Below are 18,802 nucleotides of genomic sequence, written 5' to 3'. Positions count from 1 at the left end.
GTGCAATTGGTCCAAGAATGTAAGTATGAGTGCTGTGTTGTAAGGGGCCATATGGGCATGGCGGTGGAGGACCCCATTCTGTGTAATGGCTGCACAGAGTGTTATATTACCCCCACGTTGCCCTGGGACATTGACTATAGCCCTGTGGCCAATGATGCTTCTTCCCCTCCTTTGTGTTCTCGTCAGGTTGAACCCAGCCTCATCTATGTAAATGAACTCATGCTGGATCTCCTCTCCATCCATTCGTAAAACTCTGAAAAACAGTGTCAGGCGAAATTGTGTAGTTCAGTGTAGATCTAGTATACATATTACAGTAAAGTAAAAGATTATGAGACAGTATGCAAGATCACACTGCTAAAGTGAATACATACCTCTGCATAATCATGCCGCAGTCGTTTCAACCTTTCGGAATTGCGCTCGAAAGCCACTCGATAAATTTACTTCATTTGAATGTTTTTTTTTAGGATGCGTGCCAGTGTTGATGTTGAGACCTGATGGATATCGTTGAAAATGGCGTGGTTATTGACAATGTTAGCTTGGAGCTGCTTGAGTGTTATAGCATTGTTGGCCAAAACCATGTTTACTATCTCCCTCTCTTGCTGTTCTGTGAACATAGGAGGCCTTCCCCCTTGTCGTCCCTGACCCTCAATCCTATGTAGAAAAAAAACAGTATACAATAGTACAGTAATTTCACAGGAAAAGGTAACAGAAGTGCTGATAGTCCATAGAATACAGTACTGTAAGCAGTTACTGAAACCGTGCAGATGTTTTTGATTTGATATTTTTACAATACCTATTTTCCAGTCTAAATGTTCTCATCACACTTGCCACTGTATATCGGCTTAGATTTGGCTGTACTCACAGTCCAGCTTCCCTCAGCGTCAGGCCGTGGTTGACAACGTGGTCAACCAGTGTTGCGTGGATCTCATTTGTCAGATTCGGTCCTCTTTGAGCACCTTCTTGTCTTCCTCCTCCTCGTCTTACTCTTTCTCTGACTCTTTCCATTGTGCTGGAAGACCGATGAACTCACCTGCTGCTTTTTATAGTGCTTATACACCTGATTGGTGTGTCTCCAATTGAGCAAACGAGTGTTTGCACACCTGATGACTGTGTTGAACCAATTGGTTGGACGGTGTGGTAATTTGACAGTCAGTGCTTTGGTATTGCAAGGACGTGACTTCATGATAGATTTTTGTGTGTAATGTATGTTAAGTGTGTTTAGTGTTTTGCAAATCACTGTGTGTAGAGTTTTGCAACAAGTGTGAGGTTGACAATGTGCTTATAGTTGTGCAAATATGGGCTGATGTTTTGCTTCTTGAGTGTAAGGTTTTGATAATAGTGTACTACTTTTAATTTTAGTGTGTAAGCAATCCAAAAAAAACTGTAAACGAAGTGCGCTATGATAAATTATGTCCAAAGGCTTCAAAACACTGGTAGCTGCATTCATGTATATAATATCTCCATAATCTATATCAGGAAAAAATGTAGACTGAATGATCTGTTTTCTACTATTTCATGAAAGGCAAGCCCTATTCCTACAGAAGAAGCCAAACTTAATTATTATTTTTTTTACTAACTCGTCAACATGCTTTTTAAAAGATCGTCATTCCAGATGCCCAGATATTTATAAGATCAATGGGGAATATAAACGGAGTCTTAATCAATGATTCCAGGATTTTTGCTGGGCAATGAATGAATGATCTTGCAGCTTTACCTTAAAATAACTTGTTTTATGCATCTAGAATTACAGTAATAACAGAGTGAAAACTAATACGGAATTAGTAATTAGCGTTTCCCATCATTCACGTGCAAATGTTTTCAGATGCCCAGTGTGGTGCTACTCTTGATTGTGTATAATGAGTAGGCATTGTCTACTTCAGAGCAGAAATCACCATCTGTCCTCTGTTGTTAAACAGAGGTAAGACCCCTGATCACAAAGCCAACTTCTCTGCTATCACTTACTCCAAAGCCTCCATACAATGACACATACACACATGAAATATGTCTGCATTTCTGATTTCTGCTCTAAACCTTTCTAGATCCAGTTGCAGTATTGGCCAATGTTCAATTGATTTCCTATTTGATATGCTAGTAAGCAAACCATCAACCTCTCATGTTTTATTAAATGCTAGCAATACATAAACACGGGATCGCATAGAAGTATGGCGACATAAAACTATAATGGAATAGGTTGAGGCATCAAAACGTCTCTCCTCCCACTGCAGACATTGCATGATGGATGATGACGATGCCAGGTGATATTTCTCTGCTCCAATTCTAATCATCGTCTCATGGGGGGATGCTGAGCGCGCAGGCGGGACCGATTTTCCTTGCAGTGCACTATCATAGAGCAATGTGCATGACAGGACAGAACGAGCAGAGCTGAGAGCAGGGCAAAGGGAAAACATCAGCGAGAGGGGAGGTTGTAATAACGCTAATTAAGCATCCAATCTCTGTATTCGTAATATTTGCATCATGGATGTATAATTCCTCTATTTTCGCTAAACATCGTATCTTGCACCATTCAACAACTCGGACATTTTGTTCCTCATTTTGTTCCTTTAACAGAACACTGGTGCCCATCAAGAGCCTAGGAGAGACAGAGAGTGCCATTGTATCGCGCGCAGGAACTAAGCTAAAGCCGACATCATGGCGTGGCCCTGCATCACCAGGGCGTGTTGTATGGCCCGCTTCTGGAACCAGCTGGACAAGGAGGACATTTCGGTGCCATTGGTTTTCACCAGATACGACGTCTCGGAGATGCAGCATCTTCAACTGCAGCACCAACAAAAACAGCCGCGTCACCAGGCACAGGCAAGCGCGGTCGACATAGAAACTCTACCCGCTCACGAGGACAAGGCGGTAGCGGCTTGTGAGCACCCCGCAACGGCAACCGCTGTGTCTGAGGAGCGCGCATGTGGTTCTGTAATGCGCCAAGACTTTAAGCACTGGAAAGTGCGCCCTGAGCCAAGCTGTAAACCTAAGAATGAATATCACACTCCCGAGACCCCTTTTAACAACAAGACACAATATCAGAAGGATTTCAAGCCATGGCCCATTCCGAAAAGGGACGACCATCCTTGGATTGCCAGGCCCAATCCCTCCATCTCCATCGGCGGTGACTGTGTCCAGGATAGGTCCAAACACTACCATGCACACGCGGAAGTTGACAGTGGGGTGGAGAAAAGCGAAATTGCTGACAAAGTGCAAGAGAAAGAAATTATGGGAGGGAGTAAAAATAATCAAACTGCAGAGAAGGATGGTGAAAAGAAAGTTAGCATCAAAGTGGAGCGAGAAGACGCGGCAGGGGCCAGAAGCAGGGCGGCGTTAGATGCGCTAAACAGGCAGTTAAAACAGGAAGTTACAATTGGCAGCTCATACAAGTAAGTTGTAAATTCTATTGACAGATGAAACACGGAACCATACATTCCATTGTATCATGCAGTGGAGGAAAAAGTACCCAATTGTCATACTTGAGTGAAAGTAAAGATACCTTAATATAAAATGACTCAAGTAAAAGTGAAAGTCACCCAGTAAAATACTACTTGAGTAAAAGTCTAAAAGTATTTGGTTTTAAATATACTTAATTATTAAAAGTAAATGTTATTGCTAAAATATACTTAGTATCAAAAGTAAAAGTATACATCATTTCACATTCCTTATTTTAAGCAAACCAGATGGCACAAAGGCATTACATTTTTTTTTACTGCCAGCCAGGGGCACACTACAAAGACATCATTTACAAACAAAGCATTTGTGTTTAGTGAGTCCGCCAGATCAGGGGAAGTAGGGATGACCAAGGCAGTAGGGATGACCAAGACATTATGGATGACCAGGGATGCTCTCTTGATAGGTGTGTGAATTGGACCATATCCTGTCCTGCTAAGCATTCGAAATGTAACGTGTACTTTTGTGTGTCAGGGAAAATGTACGATGTAAAAAGTATATTATTTTCTTTAGGAATGTAGTGGAGTAAAAGTAAAAGTTGTCAAAAATGTAAATAGTGAAGTACAGATACCCCCCAAAACTACTTAAGTAGTACTTTAAAGTATTTTTACTTTACAAGTACTTTACACCACTGGTATCATGTACCCACTTAGTAAGATCAATTTTAAGATGATGAGGCACTAGGGCCCACTCTCAGTGTTCAAAGTACACCAGAGAGCATAATTTAGCCACAGAGTCTGTTTTATCACAAGCACATACAAGTAGGCCTAACTACCAAAATAAAGAAAACACTAACATAAAGTGTCTTAAAGGTTGTTGGGCCACCAAGCTGCCAGAACAGCTTCAATGTGCCTTGTCATAGATTCTACAAGTGGACCTAAACAATGCCAGGAAAATTTACTCCACACCAAAATATATCATTTGTATCCCTCATTCCATAGAATGGTTTTTGGATCCTCTTAATGTCAATTTGACTGTTAATGGGTACACTAGGGATGGCTGCCAGTCCTGACTTGAATGGGAACTATGGATTATTTTACTTTAGTTGGTTGCGGCTGTCAGTTTGCCTTTTTCAAATTTCTAAATACAATTGTGAATAAAAACATATAGTTTGGAAAGCAAATGCCTACTGCTGAAAACAGAGAACCAATGGAGAAATACATTCTCAACAACTCCCAATTTTTAGTGAACAGCAGCAGCACTGTTTTACAAAGCTAATCTTGAGATTATCAACGACGAGCACATCAGCCATCACCGGTGAGTAGCCCATGGCTTCATCATCATCATTTGGTGAGTCAGTGTGTCACTGGACAGTTTATTTATTGTAGTAGCCTACTGTAGCCTATAATATATATATATATATATCAGTACCAGTCAAAAGTTTGGACACACCTACTCATTCAAGGGTTTTTCTTTATTTGTACTATTTTCTACATTGTAGAATAATAGCGAAGACATCACAACTGTGAAATAACATATGGAATCATGTAAGAACCAAAAATGTGTGTAACATATCAAAATATATTTTATATTTGAGATTCTTCAAAGTAGCCACTCTTTGCCTTGATCACAGCTATGCACACTCCTGACATTCTCTCAACCAGCTTCATGAGGTAGTCACGTGGAATCCATTTAAATTAACAGGTGTGCCTTGTTAAAAGTTCATTTGTGGATTTACTTTCCTTCTTAATGCGTTTGAGCCAATCAGGTGTGTTGTTACAAGGTTGGTATACAGAAGATATCCCTATTTGGTAAAATAACAAGTCCATATTATGGCAATAACAGCTCAAATAAGCAAAGAGAATCAACAGTCCATCATTACTTTAAGACTTGATTTGTTTAACACATTTTTGGTTACTACATGATTCCATATGTGTTATTTCATAGTGTTGATGTCTTCACTATTATTCTACAATGTAGAAAATAGAAAAAACTAAGAAAAACCATGGAATGAGTAGGAGTGTCCAAACCTTTGACTGGTACTGTATATACAGCTCTGAAAAAAATTTAAGAGACCACTACAAAATTATCAGTTTCTCTGGTTTTACTATTTATAGGTATGTGTTTGGGTAAAATGAACATTTTTGTTTTATTCTATAAACTACTGACAACATGTCTCCCAAATTCCAAATAAAAATATTGTCATTTAGAGCATTTATTTGCAGAAAGTGACAACTGGTCAAAATAACAAAATAGATGCAGTGTTGTCAGACCTCGAATAATGCACAGAAAATAAGTTCATATACATCTTTGAACAACACAATACTAATGTTTTAACTTAGGAAGAGTTCAAAAATCAATATTTGGTGGAATAACCCTGATTTTCAATCACAGCTTTCATGCGATCCTCCACCAAATTGGAGAGGCCTACAAGCCACCGTGTCTCGCACCCACTGTGAAATTTGGTGGAGGATCGGTGATGATCTGGGGGTGCTTCAGCAAGGCTGGAATTGGGCAGATTTGTCTTTGTGAAGGACGCATGAATCAAGCCACGTACAAGGTTGTCCTGGAAGAAAACTTGCTTCCTTCTGCTCTGACAATGTTCCCCAACTACGAGGATTGGTTTTTCCAGTAGGACAATGCTCCATGCCACACAGCCAGGTCAATCAAGGTGTGGATGGAGGACCACCAGATCAAGACCCTGTCATGGCCAGCCCAATTCCAGACCCATTGAAAACCTTTGGAATGTGATCAAGAGGAAGATGGATGGTCACAAGCCATCAAACAAAGCCGAGCTGCTTACATTTTTGCTCCAGGAGTGGCATAAAGTCACCCAACATCAATGTGAAAGACTGGTGGAGGGCATGCCAAGACGGATTTAAGCTGTGATTGAAAATCAGGGTTGTTCCTCCAAATATTGATTTCTGAACTCTTCCTAAGTTAAAACATTACTATTGTGTTGTTTAAAAATGAATATGAACTTATTCTCTGTATCCTACTGCCTGAGCTATGTTATTGATGTAAATTGAGAAGAGCGTGTGGCCTAGGATCGAGCCTTGGGGTACACCCTTGGTGACAGGCAGTGGCTGAGATGGCCGATGTTCTGATTTTATACACTGCACTCTTTGAGAGAGGTAGTTAGCAAACCAGGCCAAAGACCCCTCAGAGACACCAATACTCCTTAGCAAGAATGGAATGGTCTACAGTACCAAAAGCTTTGGTCAAGTCAATAAAAATAGCAGCACAATATTGCTTAGAATTAAGGGCAATGGTGGCATCATTGAGGATTCCTTACCGAAGAGAATACTATAGACATCAAGAAAGCCAGTCAGTTGATTATTGACCAGTTTTTCCACCACTTTTGTTAAACAGGGCAAAATAGAAATAGTCATATAACAGTTAGGATCAGCTTGATCTCCCCCTTTAAATGAAGGATGAACCATGGCTGCCTTCCAAGCAATGGGAATCTCCCCAGAGATGAGAGACAGGTTAAAAATGTCAGAGATAGGCTTGGCGATTATAGGGGCAGCAACCTTAAAGAAGAAAAGGTCTAAACCATCTGACCCCAATGTTTTTTGGGGTCAAGTTTAAGGAGATCCTTTAGCACCTCGGACTCAGTGACTGCCTGCAGGGAGAAACTTTGTAACGGGACAGGGAAAAATGAAGGAGCATCGGGGATAGTCGCATTAGACGGGGTGGGAGATGAGGAAATGTTGGACGGGCAAGGAGGTGATTAAAAAGCCAAGGGGCCTCCTGGGTGGCGCAGTGGTTAAGGGCGATGTACTGCAGCGCCAGCTGTCCCATCAGAGACCCTGGGTTCGCGCCCAGGCTCTGTCGTAACCGGCCGCGACCGGGAGGTCCGTTGGGCAACGCACAATTGGCCTAGCGTCGTCCGGTTAGGGAGGGTTTGGTCGGTAGGGATGTCCTTGTCTCATCGCACACCAGCGACTCCTGTGGCGGGCCGGGCGCAGTGCGCACTAACCAAGGTTGCCAGGTGCACGGTGTTTCCTCCGACACATTGGTGCGGCTGGCTTCCGGGTTGGATGTGCGCTGTGTTAAGAAGCAGTGCGGCTAGGTTGGGTTGTGTATCGGAGGACGCATGACTTTCAACCTTCGTCTCTCCCGAGCCCGTACGGGAGTTGTAGCGATGAGACAAGATAGTAGCTACTACAACAATTGGACACTACAAAATTGGGGAGAAAAAGGGGGTAAAAAAAAAATATATATATATATATATATATAAAAAATGTAAAAAGCTCAGCCATGTGCTTCTTGTCAGTAACAACCACATCAACTTTAAGGGACGGGCAGCTGTGAGGAGGAGGGTTTATTCTCCAGGTCTTTAACCGTTTTCCAAAACTTCTTGGGGTTAGACCCACAGAGAGGGAACTGCTCCTTAAAGTAACTAACTTTGGCCTTTCGGATAGCTTGAGTGCACTTATTTCTCATTTGCCTGAACGAGAGCCTCATTGCCTGTGCCGAGCCTTTCGCCAAATGGGCACCGGAGCATAGGAAGACTTCGGCCATGGAGCCGGGCTGAATGCCGTGCCCTAACTCGGCACCGGAGCAGAGGTTGGCTCCTGCCATGAAGCAGGACTGGACGCCATGCCAGGACTGGGCACCGGCGCAGAGGAAGGCTCCTGCCATGGAGCGGGACTGGACACCGTGCCTGGACTGGGCATCGGCACAGAGGAAGGCTCCTGCCATGGAGCGGGACTGGACACCATGCCTGGATATCGGCATCGGCGCAGAGGAAGGCTCCCGCCATGGAGCTGGGTTGGACGCCGTGCCTGGACTGGGCACCGGTGCAGAGGAAGGCTCCTGCCTTGGAGTTGGACTGGGCGCCGTGCCTGGACTGGGCATCGGCGCAGAGGAACGCTCTGGCCATGGAGCTGGGTTGGACACTGTGCCAGGACTGGGCACCGCCGCAGAAGAAGGCTCCGGCTTTGGAGCGGGACTGGACACAGTGCCTGGACTGGGCATCGGTGCAGAGGAAGGCTCCTGCCATGGAGCGAGACTGGACACCTTGCCTGGACTGGGCACCGGCGCAGAGGAAGGCTCCAGCCTTGGAGCGGGACTGGACTCCGTGCCTGGACTGGGCATCGGCGCAGGTTGCACCGGACTGATGACACGCTCCTCAGGGCGAGTATGTGGAGCCGGCACAGGACGCTCCAAGCTGGGGAGGCACACTGGAAGCCTGGTGCGTGGAGCCAGCACAGGACGTACCGGGCTGGGAAGGCGCATTGGAGGCCTGGTGCGTGGAGCCGGCACAGGTTGCACCGGACTGGTGACATGCTCTTCAGGGCGAGTACAGGGAGCCGGCACAGGATGTACCGGGCTGAGGAGGCGCACTGGAGGCCTGGTGCGTGGAGCCGGCACAGGTTTCACCAGACTGATGACACGCTCTTCAGGGCGAATGCCGTGCAGAATACACCTAACCAACATATATCTCCGTTCTCTCTCCTCCAACAGCTCCATCGACTCCCCGACAGTCTCTGGCTCTCTCCTCGGCTTGACCGACAGCCCCATGTGTCCCCCCCCCAAAACAAATCTTGGGGTTTCTGTGGCCGCGGACCCCGGCATCGTTGCTTTCCTTCTATATTCCTTGGCGACTCCATCCAAGGAAGGGTCTTGCATCCTCCTAGGATTTCCTCCCATGTCCAACTCTTCTTTATCTCCCAGACACGCTGCTTGGTCCTTGCATGGTGGGATATTCTGTCACGTTCGTCGAAAGGAGCGGACCAAGGCGCAGCATGCGTAGAGTTCCACATACTTTATTACAAAGTGAAACTTCACAAAAACAACAAAGAATAAACGAACGTCCAGTACAGAGCACACTTAGGTACTAACTGAAAACAATATCCCACAATGCAGGTGGGAACAATGGACAACTTAAGTATGATCCCCAATTAGAGACAACGATAATCAGCTGCCTCTAATTGGGAACCATACTAAAACACCAACATAGAAATATAACGACTAGAACACCCCCGAGTCACGCCCTGACCTAAAGCACCATAGAGAACCTGAGGGCTCTCTATGGTCAGGGCGTGACAGAAACAGATATCAGAGCACAAGTCAGATTTGGGGCTTGCAACTGTAGATGGGCTAGGGTGTACATGCACATTTCCAGATATCATCAACAGCAATACAATCAAGGCTAGACAGAGGACAGGGAGAGTGTGGACACACTCTGCAGTGTGGATTTATGACGTGTGGAAATCCTAAAAACGACACTGCTCAACTGTAGTCTATACCACATAATACATGTTATGGCTTTATTATAAAATAATGTAAATTTACCATGCACCGAATTGCATCTTTATGCTTGGATTTTTTAAACAAAAAAACAATGCCCCGGTGCCGTTTATTTCTTAATCCTGTGAGGAGGTAGTAGTAAGAAGGTAGTTGTATATTGATGAGAGAAGTAAGTAAAATATTCTTGATGTAGGCTATCATTCAGCATCATCAGACATCAAATATATTCTTACCAAGGAATTCTAACCACTGTTTTCTATTCAAAACTTTGAATCATGTGCCTCAATAAAGTACCATGGCTATAACAGCACTGAGCACAGAAATAATGTTACACTTATACATAATTTTCAATATAAAAATGTGTTCTGAGGTAGGATGAACGTCCTTGTTAAAATAAATCTGTTACTCTGTCCCAGTGTTATGACCTGTGCATGAGTAATGCTGGAGACCTGCCTTATCTCTGTCTGGCTCAGTGGGCCGAGCACTAAGGAGGCCCCTGCCAGAGACATGCCGTTTACACAGACACGGCTTGGGGCAGAGGCAGTGCAATGTTTTTGGGGGGTTTATTCAATAGTTATGCCATGTGAACAAAGATGGTGGGTAGCTTGTTTAGTCATTTGCCACATCCCATTAGAGTTCTTTACGGAGTGAGTGCCACAGATAATTTGAGTGTTTGAATTACACCTTGAGGGTGTTTTGCCTTTGTTGTTTCAGATGCATCAGTACCACTGTTATTGCTTGTCTGTTTTCAGTCCTCTCTGCAACATCACACTGCTGAATTCAGAAAAAGTACCATCCCATGACTAACAGATCACACTCCATTGTTGTTATGACCAAGCCTTACTGCAAAACACAGTACCTCTGGTCTGGTAAATAGAAGAAGAGAAAATCACCCGGTGACACGACAAAAAAAATGATCAGACAGCTGTGAATAATATTAGAATTACATCCTTACTGAAGTTACTAACAAAGCAGACATGAGTAACCCTTAGGGCTGAGAATAGACTCTCTGAACATCACCTGATAGGAGGAGGTGGTGTGAGAAGAGAGCAACACGTCTGGCAGCTGGTCAGACTGCTGCTGTGCTGTGTTAGTATTGTTCTGCAGCCATTAGGGACCAGCTCAGGGCAGAGAGAGACCTCCTCAGTCCTCCTTACATGGCATGAAATGGCTGCACTGTGACAAGCAGGCCTGAGATAGAAAGAAGCAGGTCAGCTTTGGGTTCATCTCCAACACACACATACTTGCACACACACACACACACATACACATACACATACACATACACACACACACACACACACACACACGCACGCACGCACACACACACACACACACACACTATTGTGGACCTTGCTGTTGGGGACCAGGCTGGGTGTCTGAGGAGTGACAGAGAGACATCCTGATCTGACTGTGCTGAAGGTGAACTGCTCAAAGCGGCTTAATTCAGCCTGCTTTCATGTGATGCTAAAGCCTCTGGTCTGTCTCTAATTTGTGTATGACGAAACTGTCGTGACGTTGTATTAGTTAATGTGATGACTGTTGTTCATCGAATGATTAAAGTTTCTAATTGCGTGATTAACTGAATCAGGCAATTATTAACTCATTAACCTGGGGCACCATGGGAAAACTTGTTTTTATTGAGTTTCTATTTCCAAAATTAACTCAAGAATATCAGAATATCGATTTTACAACAGCCGCTAATTAACCAGTTGCCTCTACCAATCTCGTTCTGAACGTCGTATAGCCCGTGAATCTGCACGGACCCGGGTCTCACCAATGAGTTCGTACCACACCAATCTTAGTTGAATATTTATTTACTAAAAAGCTGAAATTACGATAAAAGATATACATAGACAACACACATTATAGGCTATTGATTAGAACTTAGTATAATGGGCCAACACACTATGGCGCATGTTACCCAAAATGGGCATTTCAAAGAGAGAGAAAAAAGAAAGTACACGAGAGAAATATACATTTGGGTGAATTTGTCAGCTATGCTATTCTAACCCTAGCCTTGCCCCAAACTGCCGCTCTTAGGGGTCAGAATATAATGATGTAATTACGTGGGGATGATCTCAGAGGATTCTCTGTGTGGACCGTCCAGGCTGCTCGATGACACAGTACTCCGGCGCATCTCTCTGACCGTCCTCCCGATGTCAGTGTCCTTTTGGCTTAGGAGTCTGTTCTCTCACCCTTTGCTCTGGAAGGGATCTTCTGAGGACAGACAGCTCTGTAGCTCAGAGCTCACAGCATAGGAATGAAACCCTTTAGATACCACGATTCGATGGGAGATGGAGGTGGTTCGACTTGAAGTCACCCGCTTAGACACAGCTACTCATCCATAGCTTGGGTAGAAAAGGATTTCTTTGTCTTCAAACTTGCATTGCGTTCTGGGTTCGTTAACTTTTTAGACCTTGCTGCAGCTTGGATCACATAGTCTTCCTGTAAATACTATACTCACAGGTTTTATACCCTTGGGTCAGAAGTGGGCGTAACCGCCTTTAGGGCAATTCTCTGGACGTACCAAGTTAATGAGGCAAGGTCTAGATTTTATTCAAATCCAATTTTAGACAACTAACTTAACATTTCACCTTCCCCAAAACATTGTCTTTGATTTTGATATGTTCCATACAACGTACAATGTATAATCATCAAACATCTACTAGGAAAACTCTTCACGTTACAATGTTTTTGTAATAATGTAATCTATTAACCTTTAATAACAAAACAAAAATGACATTCATTTTCATATTCCATCTATTGTCTGTGTCTTGTCTGTGGCCTGAGATTTACCAGGGGCGTGAGGGGTCATAAATCACCCCACATCTTGAGACCCCCAGATCTCTCCTCCTCTGTTGGGGTTGAGAGATAATCTGTAGGGTTGTGGTCTCCTGTAACCTGACCTGGTCAGGACAGTCATGACAAAACCTTGTCTCTGAATGCCTGCATGGTTGGAGAGGGAAGTGTTATTCATTAGAATGAAGGATGTGAATGAGATTTGCAGTGTAGTTGGTTCTCCCAATTCAGCCAAGTAACAACTATTTGCTTCAGTTAATGCAATTATCCTCCTGGACCTATGTACAATATGTAAATGAAGCCTATTCAGAAAAACAGTATTTTTATCCATGCTCTCCTAGAAATACGATATGAAGCTTCTTGAATACAAATTACAGATGGAACCTGACTGGATAGCTGGACCACATCATTATTTGTGTTCAGCCAGTGACTGTCAGAGGATATTTTTTAAGACACCGTAAAGTACATAGAACTGCCCTCACGGTACAAAAACAAAAGTACTGAAGCTGAACCAAGAGCTTTGCTTAGACTGTAGCAGTCCTTTTAAAATCTAGACAATGTGAAATTATTCTGTGCAGCCTGCATGTCCCAACAATGCACCCCAAAGATGAAAAAATCAAATCAAATGTTATTTGTCGCATGTGCCAAATACAACAGGTGTAGATTTATTTTAACAGGGACGTTCATCCTACCTCAGAACACAATTTGATGTCCAGGTGGGAAAGGGCAGTGTGGAGTGCAATTAAGATTGTATGAAATGCTTACTTACAAGCCCTTTAACAACAATGATGTTCAATAAATAGGTTTAAGAAAATATTTACAAAATAACCTAATAATTCCTTGGTGTCCTTGTGGACACTTGAAACTCTGGACCCGCTCTCGACTTCAGCCCCGTCGATGTTAATGGGGGCCTGTTCAGCCCTCCTTTTCCTGTGGTCCATGTTCAGCTCCTTTGTCTTTTTCACATTAAGGGAGAGGTTGTTGTCCTGGTACCACAATGCCAGATCTCTGACCTCCTCCCTATAGGATGTCTCGTCATTGTCAGTGATCACGTCTACCACTGTCGTCAGCAAACTTAATGATGGTGTTAGAGTCGTGCTTGGCCACGCAGTCGTGGGTGAACAGGGAGTACATGAGGGGACTAAATACACACCCCTGAGGATTAGCGTGGCAGATGTGTTGTTACCTACCCTTACCACCTGGGTTTGGTCCGTCAGGAAGTCCAGGATCCAGTTGCAGAGGGAGGTGTTTAGTCCTAGGGTCCTTAGCTTAATGATGAGCTTTGTGGGTGATATGGTGTTGAACGATGTCCTGTAGTCAATGAACAGCATTCTCACACAGGTGTTCCTTTTGTCCAGGTGGGAAAGGGTAGTGTGGAGTGCAATTAAGATTGTGTGGTATGCGAATTGGAGTGGGTCTAGTGTTTCTGGCATGATGGTGTTGATGTCAGCCAAAAAAGCAGAATTTCAAAGCACTTCATAGTTACCAGTGTGAGTGCTATGGGGTGGTAATCATTTAGGCAGATTACCTTTGCTTTCTTGGGCACAGGGACTATGGTGGTATGTTATAAACATGTTGGTATTATAGACTCAGTCAGGGAGACACTGAAAATGTTAGTGAAGAAACTTGCCAGTCGGTCCATGCATGCTTTGAGTACACATCCTGGTAATCCGTCTAGCCCCGCGGCTTTGTGAATGTTGACCTGTTTAAAAGACTTGCTCACATTGGCTACGGAGGGTGTGATCAAACAGTCGTCCGGAACAGCTGGTCGCTCATGCATGCTTCAATGTTGCTTGCCTAAAAGCGAGCATAAAAGGCATTTAGCTTGTCTGGTAGGCTTGCATCATTTAGCTGGTAGGCTTGAGGCATTTAGCTTGCGGCTGGGTTTCCCTTTGTAGTCCTTAATAGTTTTCAAACCCTGCCACATCCGATGAGTGTCAGAGCCGGTATAGTAGGATTCAATCTTAGTCCTGTATTGACGCTTTGCCTGTTTGATGTTTCGTCTGAGGGCATATTGTGATTTCTTGAAAGCGGTAGCTCTAGCCATTAGCTTGGTGCGGATGTTGCCTGGAATCCATCGCTTCTGGTTGGGATATGTATGTACGGTCACTGTGGGGACGACATCATTGATGCATTTATTTATTGAAGCCTGTGACTGAGGTGATATACTCCTTAATGCCTTTGGATGAATCCCGGGAACATATTCCAGTCTGTGCTAGCAAAATAATCCTTTAGCATCCACGTCATCTGACCACTTCCGTATGAAGCGAGTCACTGGTACTTCCTGCTTAGTTTATGCTTGTAAGCAGGAAACTGGAGGATAGAATTATGGTCAGATTTGCCAAATGGAGGGCGAGGGAGAGCTTTGTATGCGTCTCTGTGTGTGGAGTAAAGGTGATCTAGAGTGTTTTTCCTCTGGTTGCACGTGACATGCTGGTAGAAATTAGGTAAAACAGATTTAAGTTTGCCTGCATTGAAGTCCCCGGCCATTAGGATCGCCGCTTCTTGATGCACATTTTCTTGTTTGCTTATGGCCTTATACAGCTCGTTGAGTGCAGTCTTATTGCCAGCATCGGTTTGTGGTGGTAAATAGATGACTTTGAATAATATACATTGCCTTGCGAAAGTATTCGGCCCCCTTGAACTTTGTGACCTTTTGCCACATTTCAGGCTTCAAACATAAAGATATAAAACTGTATTTTTTTGTGAAGAATCAACAACAAGTGGGACACAATCATGAAGTGGAACGACATTTATTGGATATTTCAAACTTTTTTAACAAATCAAAAACTGAAAAATTGGGCGTGCAAAATTATTCAGCCCCTTTACTTTCAGTGCAGCAAACTCTCTCCAGAAGTTCAGTGAGGATCTCTGAATGATCCAATGTTGACCTAAATGACTAATGATGATAAATACAATCCACCTGTGTGTAATCAAGTCTCCGTATAAATGCACCTGCACTGTGATAGTCTCAGAGGTCCGTTAAAAGCGCAGAGAGCATCATGAAGAACAAGGAACACACCAGGCAGGTCCGAGATACTGTTGTGAAGAAGTTTAAAGCCGGATTTGGATACAAAAAGATTTCCCAAGCTTTAAACATCCCAAGGAGCACTGTGCAAGCGATAATATTGAAATGGAAGGAGTATCAGACCACTGCAAATCTACCAAGACCTTGCCGTCCCTCTAAACTTTCAGCTCATACAAGGAGAAGACTGATCAGAGATGCAGCCAAGAGGCCCATGATCACTCTGGATGAACTGCAGAGATCTACAGCTGAGGTGGGAGACTCTGTCCATAGGACAACAATCAGTCGTATATTGCACAAATCTGGCCTTTATGGAGGAGTGGCAAGAAGAAAGCCATTTCTTAAAGATATCCATAAAAAGTATTGTTTAAAGTTTGCCACAAGCCACCTGGGAGACACACCAAACGTGGAAGAAGGTGCTCTGGTCAGATAAAACCAAAATGGAACTTTTTGGCAACAATGCAAAATGTTATGTTTGACGTAAAAGCAACACAGCAGAACACACCATCCCCACTGTCAAACATGGTGGTGGCAGCATCATGGTTTGGGCCTGATTTTCTTCAGCAGGGACAGGGAAGATGGTTAAAATTGATGGGAAGATGGATGGAGCCAAATACAGGACCATTCTGGAAGAAAACCTGATGGAGTCTGCAAAAGACCTGAGACTGGGATGGAGATTTGTCTTCAAACAAGACAATGATCCAAAACATAAAGCAAAATCTACAATGGAATGGTTCAAAAATAAACATATCCAGGTGTTAGGATGGCCAAGTCAAAGTCCAGACCTGAATCCAATCGAGAATCTGTGGAAAGAACTGAAAACTGCTGTTCACAAATGCTCTCCATCCAACCTCACTGAGCTCGAGCTGTTTTGCAAGGAGGAATGGGAGAAAAAAATTCAGTCTCTCGATGTGCAAAACTGATAGAGACATACCCCAAGCGACTTACAGCTGTAATCGCAGCAAAAAGTGGCGCTACAAAGTATTAACTTAAGGGAGCTGCACAGACAGCTCGCTCTGCATGCACTCGGTGAGTATCCATAACAACAGCTCTGCTTGGCTCGGGCTGCTCTGCTCAATGACTAGACATGAGAGTTGTTACCTACTTTTCGTCACTCTTAACTCCGCCAAACTGAAGGAACATTATTATTTTTTCATTATTATGAATATTTACATTTTTAATATCCAATTGGTACTTAGTCTTGTCCCATCGCTGAAACTCCGGAGAGGCGAAGGTCGAGAACCATGCATCCTCCGAAACATGACCTTGCCAAGCCGCACGGCTTCTTGACACACTGCTCACTTAACCCGGAAGCCAGCCGCACCAATGTGTCAGAGGAAACACAGCCGGCTGTGACACAGCCCGAGATGGATCCTGTGTCTGTAGTGCCGCCTCAAGCAAGCAATGCAGGGGTAGAAGCACGGTGGCTAGGAAAAACTCCCTAGAAAGGCCAAAACCTAGGAAGAAACCTAGGGAGGAACCAGGCTATGAAAGGTGGCCAGTCCTCTTCTGGCTGTGCTGGGTGGAGATTATAACAGAACATGGCCAAGATGTTCCAATGTTCATAAATGACCAGCATGGTCAAATAATAATAATCACAGTAGTTGTCGAGGGTGCAGCAAGTCAGCACCTCAGGAGTAAATGTCAGTTGGCTTTTCATAGCCGATCATTAAGAGTATCTCTACCGCTCCTGCTGTCTCTAGAGAGTTGAAAACAGCAGGTCTGGGACAGGTAGCACGTCCGGTGAACAGGTCATGGTTCCATAGCCGCAGGCAGAACAGTTGAAACTGGAGCAGCAGCACGGCCAGGTGGACTGGGGACAGCAAGGAGTCATCATGCCAGGTAGTCCTGAGGCATGGTCCTAGGGCTCAGGTCCTCCGAGAGAGAGAAAGAAAGAGAGAATTAGAGAGAGCATACTTAAATTCACACAGGACACCGGATAAGACAGGAGAAGTACTCCAGATATAACAAACTGACCCTAGCCCCCCGACACATGAACTACTGCAGCATAAATACTGGAGGCTGAGACAGGAGGGGTCAGGAGACACTGTGGCCCCATCCGATGAGACCCCCGGACAGGGCCAAACAGGAAGGATATAACCCCACCCACTTTGCCAAAGCACATTCCCCACACCACTAGAGGGATATCAATTTAGTGATACCCGAGTCCTACCCGTACCCTAGTTATTGATGTATCGTCGGGTTCATGTCGGGTAGCAGAGCTCTATCCCTGAGCTCTATTCTCTGACTAGGGAACCTGCTGCCACTTCAGACAGAGCAGGGGTTAAGATCCCTCAGCTCAGCTGCCTCCCTACTTTGTGCCATGTTTACGCTTTGAATGTCACTTTTACATGAGAATAACATGAGAATACCCCTATGGTCAGGCCTCACCTGCTGTTATTAGGCATTGTTTACTCCACATTATCCCCACCGACCACCAGCCGTTTCCTGATGGTGAAATCAGACCAAGGTGATGAACACAATGAGCCACAGCACAGACAGCTCTTCTTTTCATCTCATTAAATAGGCTTCTTTTCCATTGTTGAAATCTAATTAGAAAACAGTTTCAGTTTGAGGCAATTATTTGTTCTTCCTCTATTGCATTATGTGTAATAACCTCATACCATGTGGATGATGAATAAGTAGCATGTTGCACTGCTTTAAGAATGAGAGGTAGTTGAGTTTTGTTTACTTCAGCCCAGAGGGGGAAAGGGAGCGCATTATTTGTTTTTTCAGATCGTCTCAGGTTGCATCACAGCACATTTTCATGCCAGCAGAGTGTGGAATCTGGCCTTTGCTGCTAAATCCAACATTGATTAATGTATTTCAGTCATTTATTTATACTGGAATTTCTTTAATTCCATTGACTCATTTTATACCCACATTACTCTCATCATGGTTAGATGGACAGCTGTCTAGTCATTCACTGGCCATAGGGACCTCTGCTCTGCACAGGGTATTCTCAAATCATTGCAGATGAAAGTGACTAGTTTTATCCTAAGTTCACCCCTGCCCTGCCTGCAGTGAATGAATGTGAATGAATGAATGAATGTTGCACTGGACTGTTGGTGTGCCATCCATACGAGCCGAGCAGCAGTAGTGGCTGAAATATTGTAAAGAGGCCAACAGATTTTGGTGGATTTAAAAGTGATCCTCTTAGAAGGCCTGTAAAGCCTGGTGTTTCTATCGACAGGCAGGCAGTGCGTGTTGAATCACTGAATCTAACCACACGGGCTCTGACTGAGGAGAGATAAAGAGAGGGATGGATGGAGAGAGAGCGGGAGGGCAGGACATGCTGCTCAGTCTCTCCTTCTCATACAAAGCTTAGCT

The 18,802-nt window shown here is 44.2% G+C and overlaps 1 protein-coding gene across 3 annotated transcripts in view; it reads left to right on the top strand.

Moving 5' to 3' along the window:
* Positions 1–2,322: 2,322 nt before the first annotated feature.
* Positions 2,323–18,802, top strand: part of LOC110533661 (microtubule-associated protein 6) — a 32,967-nt gene continuing 16,487 nt past the window's right edge. The window contains exon 1 of one of the 3 annotated variants that reach the window (XM_036990077.1): positions 2,323–3,383. In XM_036990077.1, the coding sequence (XP_036845972.1) occupies positions 2,650–3,383 (734 nt within the window). In that variant the 5' untranslated portion in view covers positions 2,323–2,649. The remainder of the gene's footprint in view (positions 3,384–18,802) is intronic. The other 2 variants (XM_021618089.2, XR_002475011.2) reach the window with 2 other exon arrangements.

This window comes from Oncorhynchus mykiss, chromosome 10 (genome assembly GCF_013265735.2).
Source record: "Oncorhynchus mykiss isolate Arlee chromosome 10, USDA_OmykA_1.1, whole genome shotgun sequence".
Lineage (NCBI taxonomy): Eukaryota > Metazoa > Chordata > Actinopteri > Salmoniformes > Salmonidae > Oncorhynchus > Oncorhynchus mykiss.
This window is presented reverse-complemented; position numbering and strand designations above follow the sequence as displayed.